Raw genomic sequence first — 15911 nt, forward strand, 5'->3', positions numbered from 1 at the left:
CTAAGTCAAGAGTTGCATTGCAGCTCATATACATACCATCAGGGACCAGACAGTTATGTGAAGTGTGAAGTCCCATATATGGAGCCTGTGAACGTGAAGAATGCGTTCCCTGCCTAAAGACTTCCACAGCCTTTTTTTTCCTCCACTTTGTTGGCCTGCTGAGATAGCATTGAGTCAATTTGTGATTCTCAACTCTGATCTCTCAGTGTGTCTTTCTCTTTGAGACTGTGGAAAGGAAGTTTTGGGGCATCCACAGCCGAGAAAGAGAGAAGGTGGTAATGATGTGAGAGTGGCAGCAGTCCATGCAGCAGGATAGTGTAGCTCATGCTTTTGAGTAATTGACTTGGATTCTAATCCCAGTTATATCATATTCTAGTTTCTTAGGACTGTAAGCAAATTCTTTAACTTCTATAAGCCTCTTAATAACAATACACCTACCTCATAGGGTTGTTGTAGAGGTTAAATGAACCTAATGCATTAGAACAGCTAGCAGAGTTTCTGGACATAACAAATGCCAGTGGATATGAAGTGTTTGGGGGATAGAGGAGTGGGTACAGTTTGTGTCTGTTGGCTTCCTTAAGTGTTTCAAAGATTTTGACTTCAGCTTGTGTTTTACCTTTAGAGTGGTAACCAGTGGGTAAAATATCCAGCTTCCTGTTGTCCCTACCTAAAAATTGTGCCATGCACCCTTCCCTCCCTGCCTCCTCTGCTGCTACTATGGATGAAATGTCCTTGCTTTTGTGTAAAGGTAGTCCCTTCAGTGGAAGGATTTCAACTTTCCTATCTGGGTCCTAAAACTATCTGTTTTCCCAGATCCTCTGTTTTCCACCTGCTCTTCTGCTGTCGTCTTGTCAGCATCATGCTCAGGCTTTGGTGTTGAATAGGAGAGTCTTCCTTTTGTGCCACTTCCTCTTGTCATTGCCCTGTCAGTCTTCCCTTTCACAGCCAGGCTTCTTTTGTGGTGATGGTAGTAATAATGTTATCATTACCATGTGACATAGTGCTACCTCTGTGTCAGGCATTGTTCTTAGAGCTTTCTATTATTCATTTAAACTTCACATGAAATAAATGGTATTAATGCCATTTTACAGATGAAGAAACTGAATTAAGAGAGGCCCAGCAAAACCCAGACTTGGGTTTCAGAGTCCTGCTCTTAATACCTGGGAGAAATGCCCCCTGATGATTGTTTTACACTCACTGTCTTCAGTTCCTCGCCTCATCTCATTCCTCCACTCCAGGTCTCCTGATCACCCCTCATTAGTCTGGCTTTTGCCTCCATTGTTTCACTAATACTCTTCTCCTGAAGGTCACCAGTGATCTTCCTCTCTGTTCCTAAATTCAGTAGATAGTCATCTTGTCTTTTTCTTTGTCATTATTCCCCAAGGTCCTATCCTAGGTGCTCTTCTCATATATACCTTTTCCCTGGATAGTTCTCATCCACGTCTGTGACTTTGATATCTCTATGCTGATGACTGTATTCCCAGCCTGGATCTTCAGGTCTAGACCCATGTATACAACCAGCCTCTCAGCATTACCCCACTTGGATGTCCCATAATACTTGAAAATTGACCATTTCGAAAATTTAACTTTCCATCGCTTTTCTACCTTATAACTGTATGGAGAATGTGGAATCAGAGCATGGGAACTTAATCTGATTGTCTTAATAGCTAATACAATATTTCCCAGAGAGAAGTTTGGGAGCCCATTAGCTTTAGAATCACTAGAGGGCATCTTATACATGTGACAGTAAGTTAGTGTCATTAAGCTATCATAATTTATATACTTCTAAAATTATTATTAAGGGTGCCTGGCTGGCTCAGTTGGTAGAGCATGCAGCTCTTGATCATGAGTTCGAGTCTCCCACATTGGGCATAAAGCTTACATTTAAAAAAAATTCCCATTAAAAAAATAAAATAATTATTATAAGGTTTGCATATGGCAAAATTGTGTTTGTTTAGTGTACAGTTCTATGAATGTTTATGCTTGCATAGATTAGTGTGCTACCACAAACAAGTACAGAACAATTTCCATCACCCTCAAAATTTCATAGTGTTCACTTAGGTCAAGCCTTCTTTCTCTTCCTAACTCCTTCCAACCATTGATCTGTTCTTTGTTCTGTAGTTCCTTTTCTAGAATATCATACAAATGGAATCAGACAGTATGTAGCCTTTTGAGACTGGTTTCTTTTACTTAAGATCTGAGAATTTGATGCCACTCTGGGGATAGACTAGCTTAAGAATAATACTCTTGTGCAAGGAAGGCCTTCTTACCACATACAATGTGGCTTATTCTTCCTTCCTTATCCTAGACTGTTCCTGGGTCTTCTATAAACAGATATATTTAATTATGCTATAGTCCTTAAGGGATACTCAATCCCTTTCTAGGATGTGAAGGTTTTCAGTGTCCTCTGAGTTGTACACTGTATGTTATTCCTTCTCTTGGGATAGACAGTTTCTACAGGTAGCTAATCTCAGTCATGCCAGTTTTGTTCTGAAGGCCAAATTTATCTCATATATAGAGAATGTGTAAATAAAGTTCCATAAGTACAATAATTACATATATCATTAGCTTTTTTATAAAAGGATATTCTTTAGGAGTGCCTGTGTGGCTCAGTCAGTTGACTGACTCCTCATCTCAGCTCAGGTCTTGATCTCGGGGTCATGAATCCAAACCCTGCATTGGGCTCCATGCTAGGTATGGAGCCTACTTAGAAAATGAATGAATGAATGAATGAATGACCGACCTTCATATTTCTTTGAGAAGATCCCTTATTCTAGTTTTGTATAATTTGGTGAATAGTTCCTACTTATCCTATATGTTGTGTTTTTCTCTTTTCCTTTTTTTTTTTTAAGTTTGTTTATTTTTTATAATCTCTATACCCAATGTGAGGCTTGAACTCATGACCCCTAAGTCAAGAGTCATATGCTTCTCCAACAGCACCAGCCATGGGCCTTGACACTATATGTTTTATAAGTTTACATCATAGCCTTGTAGTCTTTATCTTTTTAAACTAAAAAGTCTGATTTATCTATAAACATTCCAATATTTTTCTGCCAGTGCTTTGTTTTCAGGAAATATTTTTTTATCAGAGTGTACACAGTAGGGTGCCTGTGTGGCTCAGTCAGTTGAGCGTCTGCCTTCGGCTCAGGTGGTCCTGGGATCAAGCCCCACATCAGGCCTCCCTGCTCAGCGGCAAATCATCTTCGCCCTCTCTCTCTGCCCCTCCCCCACACTCATGCTTGCACTCTGTCTCTAAATAAATAAATAAAATCTTAAAAAGAAAAAAGTAAACAAGACTCCAAAAACTTGGGAAAACTTTCTACTCTATACTGTTTCTAGCATGAAAACAGAGTCGATGCCCACTAACCAGATGCCCAAACATTCACTGAACAACTGATTTGGGCATTTGCAAAACATCTTGCTTAAATTAGTTCTTTCTGTAACAAATCCCAGATACACATTGGCTGTACACCAATAGTGTGTGCAGGCCTCAAGAAGGAAGGTTTGAAAATGGTGTCCAAGTGCTACAAGGGATGGCACATTATATTCTCCTAAAAAGCTAAAGACTTCAACAATGCCTTCTCTGAAGAGGAAGAACAATAGCTTGAACAGAAAACGTCAGCCATTTCAAGCTTTCCTGATTATTGAGGCAGCAAACATCCTGACACAAAAATGATTGTTGGGTTCCACACATGAGTGAGTTATTGATGGGGAAAGTGGAGTTGTCTAGCTTATGTATCAACATCAAACTCATTTCTAGGTAAGAGAAGTGCCTTACTTAAGTAGGGAGCAAAAACATTTATTTAATTTCACTTAGAAAAACTACATAGCAATATTAAATCAGATTTGGAGGAAATTCTATATTATACCAATGACCTTAGCAAAATTGCTATTCTTTTTCCATATGACATTCCAGACTATTTATATTACCTTTATATTTTTTATATACTTTCCGTCTATGTAAATATAAATACTGTTTTGTATCTTCCTATTAGCTTAATAACTTATTATTGGAACATTTTTGTATTTGGTCTTCAGAGTTATTTTTAGGAGTTGCTTAATAATAGCTACCAATTATTGAGGGCCTGCTGTGTACCAGGCATCTGCTAAGCCTTCTATTTGTAACCTTCTCAACAGCCATAGGAAGTAAATGTTGTTATCCCCATCTTACAGACCTGAAACAGGCTTAGAGGAGGGTTAGTGGCCCAATAACACATAAGTCTTACAATTTACCCTTTCCACTCTACTATCTCTAGCATAAGGTCATACAGTGTTGCAGTGTGTTTATGGGCCATAACTTAATGAACCATTTATTTTCCCTGTTTGACATTAGGTTATTTCTAGCCACATTTTCTAATGAAAATTTTTAAGCAACTATATTTCTGTGTATTGCCTTGTTCTATACATGTGTGTTTCATCATAATGCCCTTTTCAAATGATGTGTTCACGTATTTTTCTGTAATTCTAAAAGTTAAGTCTTAATTGCTAAGATGCATAGTTTTTTTTTTTAACTTTTTTTTTTTTTTTTTTAAGATTTTATTTATTTATTCATGAGAGACACAGAGAGAGGCAGAGAGAGAAGCAGGCTCCATGCAGGAGCCTGATGCGGGACTCAATCCCGGGACTCTAGGATCATGCCCTGGACCAAAGGCAGGTGCTAAACCGCTGAGCCACCCAGGGATCCCTAAGATGCATAGTTTAAGCTTTTTTTTTTTTTTTTTTTAAGATTTTATTTATTGGAGAGCAGCCTGGGTGGCTCAGTGGTTTAGCACCACCTTTGGCCCAGGTCATGATCCTGGAGAGCCCGGATCAAGTCCCACATTGGGCCCCCTGCATGGAGCCCTGCTTCTCCCTCTGCCTGTGTCTCTGCCTCTCTCTCTCTCTCTCTCTGTCTCTCATGAATAAATAAATAAAATCTTAAAAAAAAAAAAAAGATTTTATTTATTGGGGATCCCTGGGTGGCTCAGCAGTTTAGTGCCTGCCTTTGGCCCAGGGCATAATCCTGGAGTCCCAGGATCAAGTCTTACATGGGGTTCCCTGCGAGGAGCCTGCTTCTCCCTCTGCCTGTGTCTCTGACTCTCTCTCTCTCTCTGTCTCTCATGAATAAAAAAATAAATCTTTAAAGATTTTAGTTTTTAAAGTTTTAATACATTTATAATTTGAAAAGAACTCCTGTAAATTCTTAATTTTTGTTAAACTTTATTATAATATTTGACATTAGTTTATAGCCCTTTAGTCAGACATAGTCACTTTGACTCCCTTTTCAGAAAAACAAGAGGGGTACCTGGGGGTTCAGCTGGTTAAGCATCCGACTCTTGATTTCGGCTCAGACCATGAGCGCAGGGTCATGAGATTGAGCCCCATGTCAGGTTCCCTGCTGGGTATGGAGGTTGCTTAAGGTTCTCTTTTTCCCTCTCCCCCTCCTCCCACCCCCCTCTCATGTTTGCTCTCTCTCTAAAAAAAAAAAAAATTGCAAAAGATAAGAGGTTTTTTTTTTTTCTCTCTTGGCCCATAGCCAGATTGAGAAGGGATGCCAGTTTCTCAAGGCAGTTGACTAGTAACTATATTTTTTTTTTTTTTTTGCTATTCTCAATTTGATTTCTGGGAGTACCTCTTTTTTTTATTTTTATTTTTTTGTAGGTCTGGGACTTGCGCCAAAACAAGCTAACCTACACCATGAGAGGCCATGCAGATTCAGTGACTGGCCTGAGTTTAAGTTCTGAAGGCTCTTATCTCTTGTCCAATGCAATGGACAATACAGGTAACTTTGGAAAGGAAAGCTCTTAAAGGGCCCAGTCACTATAGACTACAAGGAAAGTGGGCATTGGGTTTAGAAATGTATACTGGGATAATGTGGATCAAAGGAAAGAGTCAAGGGTGGTTTGCAGGTTTCTACAAGGGCAATTAGGAGAACACATGGTAATAGAAAAAGCTTTAGAAGATATGGTCAAAAAGCCACGATTCCTGTCCCAGATCTGCCATCTAATCCCTAAGCAACTTTGCACATAGCTTTTAAGACCTGTTTCAGCTCTGGTATGCTGTTGAGCCATGCAGTGTACTAAACTCTTGATAATTATTAGTTTGTTGAGATCCATCCAAAGCAGTTCTAGAACACCGAGTGCACCAAAGTTGGATGACCTGTAGAGCTGTTCTTAGAGTTGCAGTCTTTCTGCCAGTGTGTCCTCCCTCCCCATGCCAAAGCACTGGTAGGATGGAGGTCCTCAGTAAAACATCACAACATTCTGCATTCACGCAAACAGACTTGTCTCTGCTTGTTTAGTGTTGCCACGTGGGAGAATGGGCTTACTATGGCAAAAAGGAAGATGGATTATATGCTTAGTATTGGGAGAGCTGAGAGATGTCCACTCACCTCCCCATACAAGTTCAAAGGCTTGTCAGAAACTGAAATGCTGGGAATCCCTGGGTGGCTCAGCGGTTTAGCGCCTGCCTTCCGTCCAGGGTGTGATCCTGGAGTCCCGGGATCAAGTCCCACATCAGGCTCCCTGCATGGAGCCTGCCTCTCCCTCTGCCTGTGCCTCTGCCTCTCTCTCTCAGTCTGTGTCTCTCATGAATAAATTAATAAAATATTTTAAAAAAAGAAAGAAAGAAACTGAAATGCTTTTACTGACATTTTGTAATGAAAACCGTGCTAGCACTCAGCAGGTGCTGAATAAGTAGTTCTTGAATGAATGAACATCCTTACTTTCTAACTGTATTCTCAGCTCAATAGCAAACTTTCACACCTACCTTCACCTTTCTATGCCTGTCTGAATCCTAGGATTGTTATGTTTATTACACTCAATTAAAATGACATCACTTGAATTCCACTATTGAAAAAGCATTTGTTAACAACAGCTGTAGCCACTGCTTACTGTGTGTGTTTATATCCTGATTTTGATGTGTTTACTATTGACTAATTCGAGTATTGTTCACAGTGAGGAAAGATGAGGTTCTCTAAATGGCTATTAAAGTAATAAGAATTTGTGCTCGCTTCGGCAGCACATATACTAAAATTGGAACGATACAGAGAACATTAGCATGGCCTCTGCGCAAGGATGACACACAAATTCGTGAAGCGTTCCATATTTTTTTTTAATTTTAAAAAATAAAGTAATAAGAATTTTTTGTTATAGCTATTTAATAAAATGACAAAATCCTTATTTTTGTCTATTGCCTCTACCCTTTTAGAGCCCTGTCACATATATCTTCTTATTTGATACTTACAGTACTCTTGTAAAAAAAAAAAAAAAAACAAGTAGTATTCTTATTTTATAGAAGAGACCAAAACACAACCTCACTTTTTACCTGATACTACCCATATGTATAACAGAGCTAGAATGAGAATCAGAGTTCACCTTTTCTGATTCTTAGTATAATGCTCTCTTGATATATTTGACCTTGCTCAAATTTAGACTGTCAGGTATCCCTATGAGCAAAATTAATCAGTCCTGAGTTTGGATTTTATAGATTGAATGTAGTCAGTGGTATTTATGTTGTCATAGTAAAGCTTTGTCAGATGTGACTTTTGGGGTTGGTAGAGGAGTCATTTGCAAATGTTTTGTTGAAATTAATGTCACATCCAGCTACTTTCTGTTGCAGACCCCCTAGCCATGCATTTGGCATGTCCCCTTCCAGCCCCCACAGGTTTCCTCTGTGGTCTTAGACCCTTTTTAATGGAATTTTAATGCATTTCATGTCTGTTGGGGGTGGCAGTGTGAAAGCCTTACCGTGTACCTTATAGTATACCATGTTGGCCTTCCTTCACCCAGAAAATAGCATTTGTCATTGACATGACACTGATCTCAGGTGGGTTCTCAGGAGGCCTCTGGCCCATAACTGTTTTGCTCTGTTTGTAGTGCGGGTCTGGGATGTCCGGCCATTTGCTCCTAAAGAGAGGTGTGTGAAGATATTTCAAGGAAATGTGCACAACTTTGAGAAGGTGAGTTCTGGGGCAGCCCAGGTGGCTCAGCAGTTTAGCGCCACTTTCAGCCCAGGGTGTGATCCTGGAGACCCAGGATCAAGTCCCATGTCAGGCTCCCTGCATGGAACCTGCTTCTCCCTCTGCCTATGTCTCTGCGAGTTCTGCATGGCAAAAGAGTTTACTAAGTTTGCTGTCAGTTTGACTCAAAGATATATTTAAGATAATGCTAAGACTAGTATTTACATACATCAAATCATTGTGTTATACACCTAAAACTAAAACAATGTTCTATGTCCATTATATCTAAATTTGTTGGTGTGGGGAGGGGGTCTAAGGATAGAGGGCAGTAGCTTTACTAAGAAGGGGCTGCATTCCAGTTAATACTATTCTCCATCAAAATTGTTCTTGCCAGAAATAAAATTAATGGAAACATAGTGCAGAAAGCAGTCACATAGGTTGGTAGTGATAGGGCCCCCTTGCAATTTAAGACTTCTGACTTCAACAAGATATTCTTATCCTTTTACTTACTTAGAAACTTTGACCCTCTTGGGTCTGTTTCATATGGGACCCAGACTTCCTGGCTGTTACCCAGTGGCTCCCCTCACCTTCCCAGTGATCAGCTCTTAGAGCCCTGAGAATAATATATCCCTCTCCTCAGGAAGGGCCACTGCCCAAAGTTTGAGAGAAATTTTTTCTTTACTCTCAAGTCCTAGCTCACCTCTTGATAGCAGCTTTTCTTCCAGATAATTTGTTAATAGAGACTAATGTTTTTATTTTGAAAGTCCATTTGATTCAGTTTTACTTTATAAATCAAATCTTATTTTTCATTGAATTCAGTTTTATTTTTATTTTCCTTCAAGATAAAATTATTAATGAGGATCAAAATAAATGGAGCAAAGGGAACCTTCATTTGTAGGTAAAATAAAATTTTGTTGCCAGGTCTACTGTTAATTTACTGTAAATTAATCATTTTCTGCAGTTGGTTTGTATGTTATATGAAATACAGTATATTATCTTAGGCCACAAAAAATATAAGATAATTGCAATTTAATGTCTCAGGGTGCCTGGGTGGTTCAGTGGGTTAAGCTGCTGACTTCTGATTTCAGCTCAGGTCATGATCTCAGAGTTGTAGAATCAAGCCCCACAAAAGGCCCTGCACTGGATGTGGAGCCTGCTTAAAATGGCCCCTCCCCCGGACCCCCTCCCTCAAAAAAAAAAGAAATTTAAAGTCTTCCTTTCAGTGATTTTATAGTCTAATAAGGGTTTGGTACATTATTGTATTCATTGAATTACTGCTTATTCATCTTTATAGAATCTTCTGAGATGTTCTTGGTCACCTGATGGAAGCAAGATAGCAGCTGGTTCAGCTGACAGGTAAGGATTACCGGGTATGAGGTAAAGAATGATGGAGTTCTGCAGGTACCTTGTCGTGTGTAATCCATTAACTGCAGATACCAAGCTGGAGCAGACACTTAAAGCTGTCCTTAGAGAGGAAGCTGTGTGCAATGTGAGGGGCCTACAGATCATGTCAGACAAGCACATCATTTCTACTCTGCGGATATGTTTTTGACCTGGAGAGTAAACACTTTACTCACTTCTGTTGGATTCCCTTTGCCATCAAAGTAAAATCTAGACTCCTAGTCTGGTTCCAGTTTCCCTCATCAGATTCTTCTGCCGTGCTTCATTCCAATATGTGTCGTGTACTCACCTCCCCAACCATCGCCACAGTGCTTCTCTCACATGCAACTTTCCCTCTTCCTACACCCCTTGTGCCTCCAGGCTTCTCTCTCCTATCCCCTCTTCTCTATTCTCTAGACTTCTCTATCTTTTTAGAAATCATCTCTGTTCTGTCTATAAACTTTGCCTGGCCCTCTCCCTTTCCCTAGCACTAATCACTCTCTACTCTACCCTGTCATCATACCTTATACATCTAACCTTTATCAGCATTCATTACATCTTACAGTAAGACAAACAGAGTGGGGCACCTCACTAAATTATTTGCTCCCAGGGGTCAGAGGATGAGTCTTAGTCATCTCTGAACCCGGGGTGGTATTTGACCTATTCTAAGCACTTAGTGAATATTATATGAATGAATTCCTAGCTGGAGGACATCAGTCACATCTCAGTCACATCTAGCGTGTCAACTCAGCTATACATAATGGCTGTCTGTTTTGAGGATTCAGAGTGGGGTGTGGGTACAATAGGAAAGGTGTTGTGGGGGATGCCTGGGTGGCTCAGTGGTTTGGCACCTGCCTTCGGCCCGGGGTGTGATCCTGGGGACCCGGGATTGAGTCCTGCATCGGGCTTCCTGCATGGGGCCTGCTTCTCCCTCTGCCTGTGTCTCTGCCTCTCTCTCTGTGTCTCTCATGAATAAATAAGTAAAATCTGTAAAAAAAAAAAAAAAAAAAAGAGAAAAAACAGAAAAAGGTCCCATGATTGCTAGATGCAGGTTGTGTCAGCATGTGAGCCAAGTATTTTCTGACCCTGGGCGGAATTCAGAGACTATGAGACTTCCTTAGCTGTCAGTTTAGACTGGCTCAGCCATTTGGTGATGAATTAGAAAGAGAAGAGGGAGAATTCTTGTGTCAGAATGCTGCATTTGGTATATGTGGTGACCCATCCTTGGGAGAGAGTCAGAGGTGGGGATGCGGGTGTCCATGCCCAGGCTGTTGGGCCACAGGTACAGAACGGTAAAGAGTGATAAGGCCCTCTGATAGCAGACTCTAGCTTCCATTGGAAGCTGTCTAAACCCTTTTTAACTTAACCCCATCTTTCTATCTGTTTAAAGATTTTCCTACTACCCTTCTAAAACAGGCACCATCTTATAAACATAAAGCCTTTCCTGGGCTAGCTTGGGCTCTCAGCATATTCCAGAGTTTTCTCCTCTACTAAGTGCCCTAGCACAGCCATAGAGAAGCCTCACCTTGATCTGTTCCCACACCGTGTTGCTTGTGAATAATGACGAACACACCTGAAGATTCCAGAATCCACTTTTTTAATTTCCTATGGCAATCTGAATGCTGAGATAAAGGGACAAGTAGTGGGCTGTTTCCTAGGAGTAAAGGGTCTAGGTGCCACATGGTGGCATCCTGGTGGTGTAGAGAGGTGCCTTGCAGAGAGAATCTAAGGGATTTTCAGTAGTCAATTGCTAAGGAAGACCGTAAGAAACAGGCCCACAGGCTAAGGTGCATTTGACAGGGGAAGAACCATTCTAAGTGTTTTTACATAATTTTCAGCAGAGATATCTTTTTTATGTAGTTAAGCTTTGAAATGATACTTGCCTAAGCTTTTCTTCTGAGCAGTTTGTTTCTGCCATTGGCCCTTTCTGATTTTCAGTGTCCTCTTACCTCTTTCCCTCCCCACTGTCCCCTAAACCTTACATATGGACAACATGGCTCCGGTCTGGGCACAGCCTGCGTGGCTCCCTACTGGAGTTGGCCACATCTCAGGCTACCTCGCCAGTTAGCCCCAAGTGAGCAAGCAGCTCTGTTATGTAAGGAACCCGGTTCCTGCCCAATGTGGCCGTGCCAAAGCAAGGGGAGGACAAGGAACCCCTCTAAATTTAGCATCTAATTGGCAGCCATGGAGAGTGAGGCCTTCAAGTAAACCCTTGGAGATCTGGGGTTCTGCTGGCTTTTATGTGCCTGGGAAGTGTATCCTCAGAAAACTGCTTTTCAGCTTGTCCTGGATTTGGCAAGTTTCCCCCTCTCTTCTTGCAAATCACGTCCCTCCTCATGTTCAAAATCAAAACCCTTCAACAGTTCCTGTCCAGGACTATGGGAAGACTAGTCTGTCTGCCATGAGTACGTTAGTCAGCCTGTTGTCTTCATGTTCTTCTGTTGTGATGATGAATGTATCCGTCATGATAACAGCTGTTGTCCTGCATGCCAATTGCTTTGCATGTATCATCTCATTTGTCTCAACCAAGCTATGGGATCAGTGTGGTCTCCTATCATCACAACTAAGGAAAGAGGAGCTTAAAGAAGTTACTTGTCTGAGATTTCTTAGTGAGTAAATGGGTGCATGAGACTTGAGCTCAAGTCTTTCGGACTCCTGAGCTCATAGACTTTGTTACTGTACCATATCATCCTGGGCTAGGTTCATGAGGGCGTTATTTGTGCATAGCAAGAAAAAACACCTATAGGGAAAATATGAACATCAGAACCAAAGAGTCTGGAGGCAGATGGGCTTCCTGCTTTCCTTCCATCTTGCTTGGAACTTTTATTTAGTTCCTATGGAGCCTAGTCCTTGAGAGCTAAACAGTGCAAATAAGAAGCTCACATTTAGTTGTATTTTAGACCAAAAATGTAATGTCACATCAACACTAGGCATTTTTTTCTTTTTAAGATTTTATCCATTTATTCATGAGAGACACAGAAAGAAAGAGAGGCAGAGACACAGGCAGAGGAGAGGGAGAAGCAGGCTCCATGCAGGGAGCCCAACGTGGGACTCAATTCCAGGTCTCCAGGACCACGCTCCGGGCTGAAGGCGGTGCTAAACCGCTGAGCCACTGGGGCTGCCCAGCACTAGGCATTTTATAAACAAGTACTGGTGACTGTACCCTTTTAGGTGTTGACTAAACAAAACAAATATGTAAATAATGTTTATAACCTGTTTGAAAACCACCAGCCTTTTAAATTTACCAACAGATTATTTTTGCATGGTCATATGAAGATCATGTCTCTTTATTTTACTCTTCAGCCCAAAATGATCCAAGCAAGGTTAAAGGTCAAAAGAACTTCTGAGGAGTGATGGGAAATAGAAGATGTTGGAGGGTGGTAAGAGAAAGGAAAATACTGGAATATATTGAGTTTTCACCTTAGTTCTGCCACTGAGTCAGTGATGAACTGTGTCACCTTCGAAGAGTTACTGTACCTTAGTTTTCTTATCTGTAAAATGAATTTAGACTAGCTGGTCTGGTCATGGGATTCCCATGAATTCAGTGCCAGATTGAGTCAAGTATATATATTTGGGTTGTGTTATCGCACAGAATTTTCTGTCCCTTCTCTGGGCTCTGTGATTTGAATGCAAAACTGAGCAGCTCAAGTGAATCTGCAACCCTAGGCTCCCAACCTCCTATAAGATATCCTAGATGAATATCAGGCATTCTTTGAAGATTTCTGTGTGGGGACCATAGGAAAAACTATCTTTCTTCTCCATGTTCTTTCCTATTCCAAAAACTTATGTTTAAAATACCAGTAATAAAAAAAATAATAATAAAATAAAATAAAAATAAATTAATTAAATTAAATAAATAAATAAATTAAATTAAATAAATGAATAAATTGAAATAAAATAAATAAATAAAATAAATTAAATAAATAAAATAAAATAATAAAATAAAATAAACAAAATAAAATAAAATAAAATAAAATAAAATAAAATAAAATAAAATAAAAACCAGTAATGCGGGCAGCCCGGGTGGCTCAGCGGTTTGGCACCACCTTTGGCCCAGGGTGTGAGCCTTGGAGACCCGGGATCGAGTCCCACGTTGGGCTCCCTGCATGGAGCCTGCTTCTCCCTCTGCCTATGTTTCTGTGTCTCTCATGAATAAATAAATAAAATCTTAAAAATAAATAAAATACCAGTAATGCTTATAGTTTATTCCTGTATCTCTATTCAGTTACTCAAGGGCAGGATCCATCCCTTATTCAGAATCTATATTTCTAGTTTCTAAACATCAGAACACAGTTCAGTAAATATGGAGTAAATAAATAAATCTCTGCTTCCATTTCTCTTAAAAAGCCATGCCTCTACCCTACTCTCAGCTCTAGGAAGCTTTAGCATTGCTCCTCATGATACCTTGCAGGTTTGTGTATGTGTGGGATACCACAAGCCGGAGGATTTTGTATAAGCTGCCTGGACATGCTGGCTCCATCAATGAAGTGGCTTTCCACCCTGATGAACCAATCAGTAAGTCTGTCCTGACTTTGGGGAAAGGGAAACTGTGGGAATCTCCCTAAAGGGCCCCTGAAAATAGAAAGGCAGAGGTGGATATCTGTCATATGTGAATTTCCAGGTAGTCTTTATGGCTGTCCCTTGATTGTCTCACCATAGTTTTAAATGGTGACAGGAAGAGCATGTTCCATTTTCTTAATCTCAAAGGGAGACTGGTTAATCTGTTTCTAGTTCTCTTAAGTTTACTTGTTTCAAGTCTGTGTTTCAGTGATGTATTTGGATTTTTAAAAGATGATATTTTCTAATATTCAGCTATAAATTGCAACTTGATATTTATTGGCTAGCTAATTAAACAGTGGGCCTTGAATTTAAGAAGAAAGTATGACTTTCTCCAGGGCTAACTATAACAAGCAAAAACACATTTACAAAATGACTGGCACAGACATCGATTCTTCCCTAGAATGGCTGAGAAGGTCTTCTTTATGGGGTTTGGCTGATGTGGGACATCAGGGTTTGGACCCTGATAATGCATTTTCCATAACACAGTCCACCCTTGTGGTTTCAAGAGGACTTGGATTGAAAAGCCAGGCTACAGTTTCCTGTGAGTGGTGTTGAAGAGGAGGGGAATTTAAGCTAAATCCAATTGCTCTTTTATACCAAAATTGGCTCTTGACACAAGAGCCCTTGAGCACCAAGTCTCCTTGAGCCTTCATTAGTTCCAGTTATCTTCTTCATTCTCTTCACCTCAGTTCTCTCAGCATCCAGTGACAAGAGACTGTATATGGGGGAGATTCAGTGAAGATACGGAATGGAAGACACCCGCCCCAACGGCTGCTTGACCCCTGAGACCTCAGGCGTCATAAGTGGCATCCAGCAGTGCCCAGGCTAGCAGCCTCCCTTCAGATGAAGACCATTCCTAGGAAAAAGCAAAGAGGAGGTGGCCATGTTCCAGCAACCACTGGTACCCCTTCCACCAGGATGATTAAGACAAGCTGACAGTGGCCTCTAAAACCACCGGCCAGATTTCAGGAACTGTTTGGGATTTTTTCCTCTTTTTTTTTTAAGTAAGATTTCTTCAAAGAGACAGACACAGGTTGGTTTGTAGTTTCTTGTTTCCTAATACAAGCCAAAGACAGGGAATGTCACTGAAATTTGTTCATTGGGGATTTTTTTTTTAATTCAATAACTGGCTTGTATGATATTTTTCTTTCTGTGTTTCTCTGAGTCATTTTGTATTAAAAACCAAATAGATGCCTTTTTACAAGAGCCATGTGGATTGGATTTATTGTGTCTTTTCTTTGAAGCTTGATCGCTATAAATCTGACCTGGATATGATGTGGCTGGGGGGATACATTCCATTTAAATTTCCAAGATACTATTTTACAGGGATGTTTAGGGTTTTTTTTTCCCCCCTTCTCATCTTTTTAGATTTACTCCCAGAGTAAATAATTCCCAGAGAATAATTATCCATAATAAATGATTTCTCTCCTGCTAGAGACATACCAGTCAAGTGGTGATCAAGTCTAAAAGAACCCAGTTTTTGTATACTTTGACATGATCTTTAATAAATAAGGTCTGTTTCTATTCTGCCTCCTGCCAAAAGCACCTTTCTGAGCAGCAGTCCCTATTAGTCAAGGTCCTTAAAATGGGCATTAGACTGGGGGCTGCCTCAGCCAGTAGGAGTGGCTAGCTGGAATGCTGCATCAAAGTCAGCTTGAGGGGGGCAGGCCCGGTGGCTCAGCGGTTTAGCGCCTGCCTTCAGCCCAGGGTGTAATCCTGGAGACCCGGGATCGAGTCCTGCAGGGAGCCTGCTTCTCCCTCTGCCTGTGTCTCTGCCTCTCTCTCTGTCTCTCATAAATAAATAAATAAATAAAATCTTAAAAAAAAAAAAAAGTCAGCTTGAGGGGATCCCTGGGTGGCTCAGCGGTTTAGCGCCTGCCTTTGGCCCAGGGCGCGATCCTGGAGTCCCAGGATGGAGCCTGCTTCTCCCCCCTCCTGTGTCTCTGCCTCTCTCTTTCTCTATGTCTATCATAAATAAGTAAATAAATAAATCTTAAAAAAAAAAAAAAAGCTTGAAAGGAATAGGAGCAAG

The 15911-nt window shown here is 40.6% G+C and overlaps 1 protein-coding gene and 1 non-coding gene across 2 annotated transcripts in view; both read left to right on the forward strand.

Moving 5' to 3' along the window:
• Nucleotides 1-15085, forward strand: part of SNRNP40 (small nuclear ribonucleoprotein U5 subunit 40) — a 39976-nt gene extending 24891 nt beyond the window's left edge. Inside the window, exons 6-10 of the mRNA XM_025448354.3 lie at nt 5641-5761; nt 7857-7939; nt 9234-9295; nt 13731-13834; nt 14569-15085. Coding sequence (XP_025304139.1) covers nt 5641-5761; nt 7857-7939; nt 9234-9295; nt 13731-13834; nt 14569-14618 — 420 coding nt within the window. The 3' untranslated portion in view covers nt 14619-15085. The remainder of the gene's footprint in view (nt 1-5640; nt 5762-7856; nt 7940-9233; nt 9296-13730; nt 13835-14568) is intronic.
• Nucleotides 6984-7090, forward strand: LOC112660705 (U6 spliceosomal RNA). Its single transcript, XR_003137145.1, has one exon. It is a non-coding gene; the product is annotated as a U6 spliceosomal RNA (small nuclear RNA).
• Nucleotides 15086-15911: the final 826 nt, after the last annotated feature.

This window comes from Canis lupus, chromosome 2, assembly GCF_003254725.2.
Source record: "Canis lupus dingo isolate Sandy chromosome 2, ASM325472v2, whole genome shotgun sequence".
NCBI classification, from domain to species: Eukaryota; Metazoa; Chordata; class Mammalia; order Carnivora; family Canidae; genus Canis; species Canis lupus.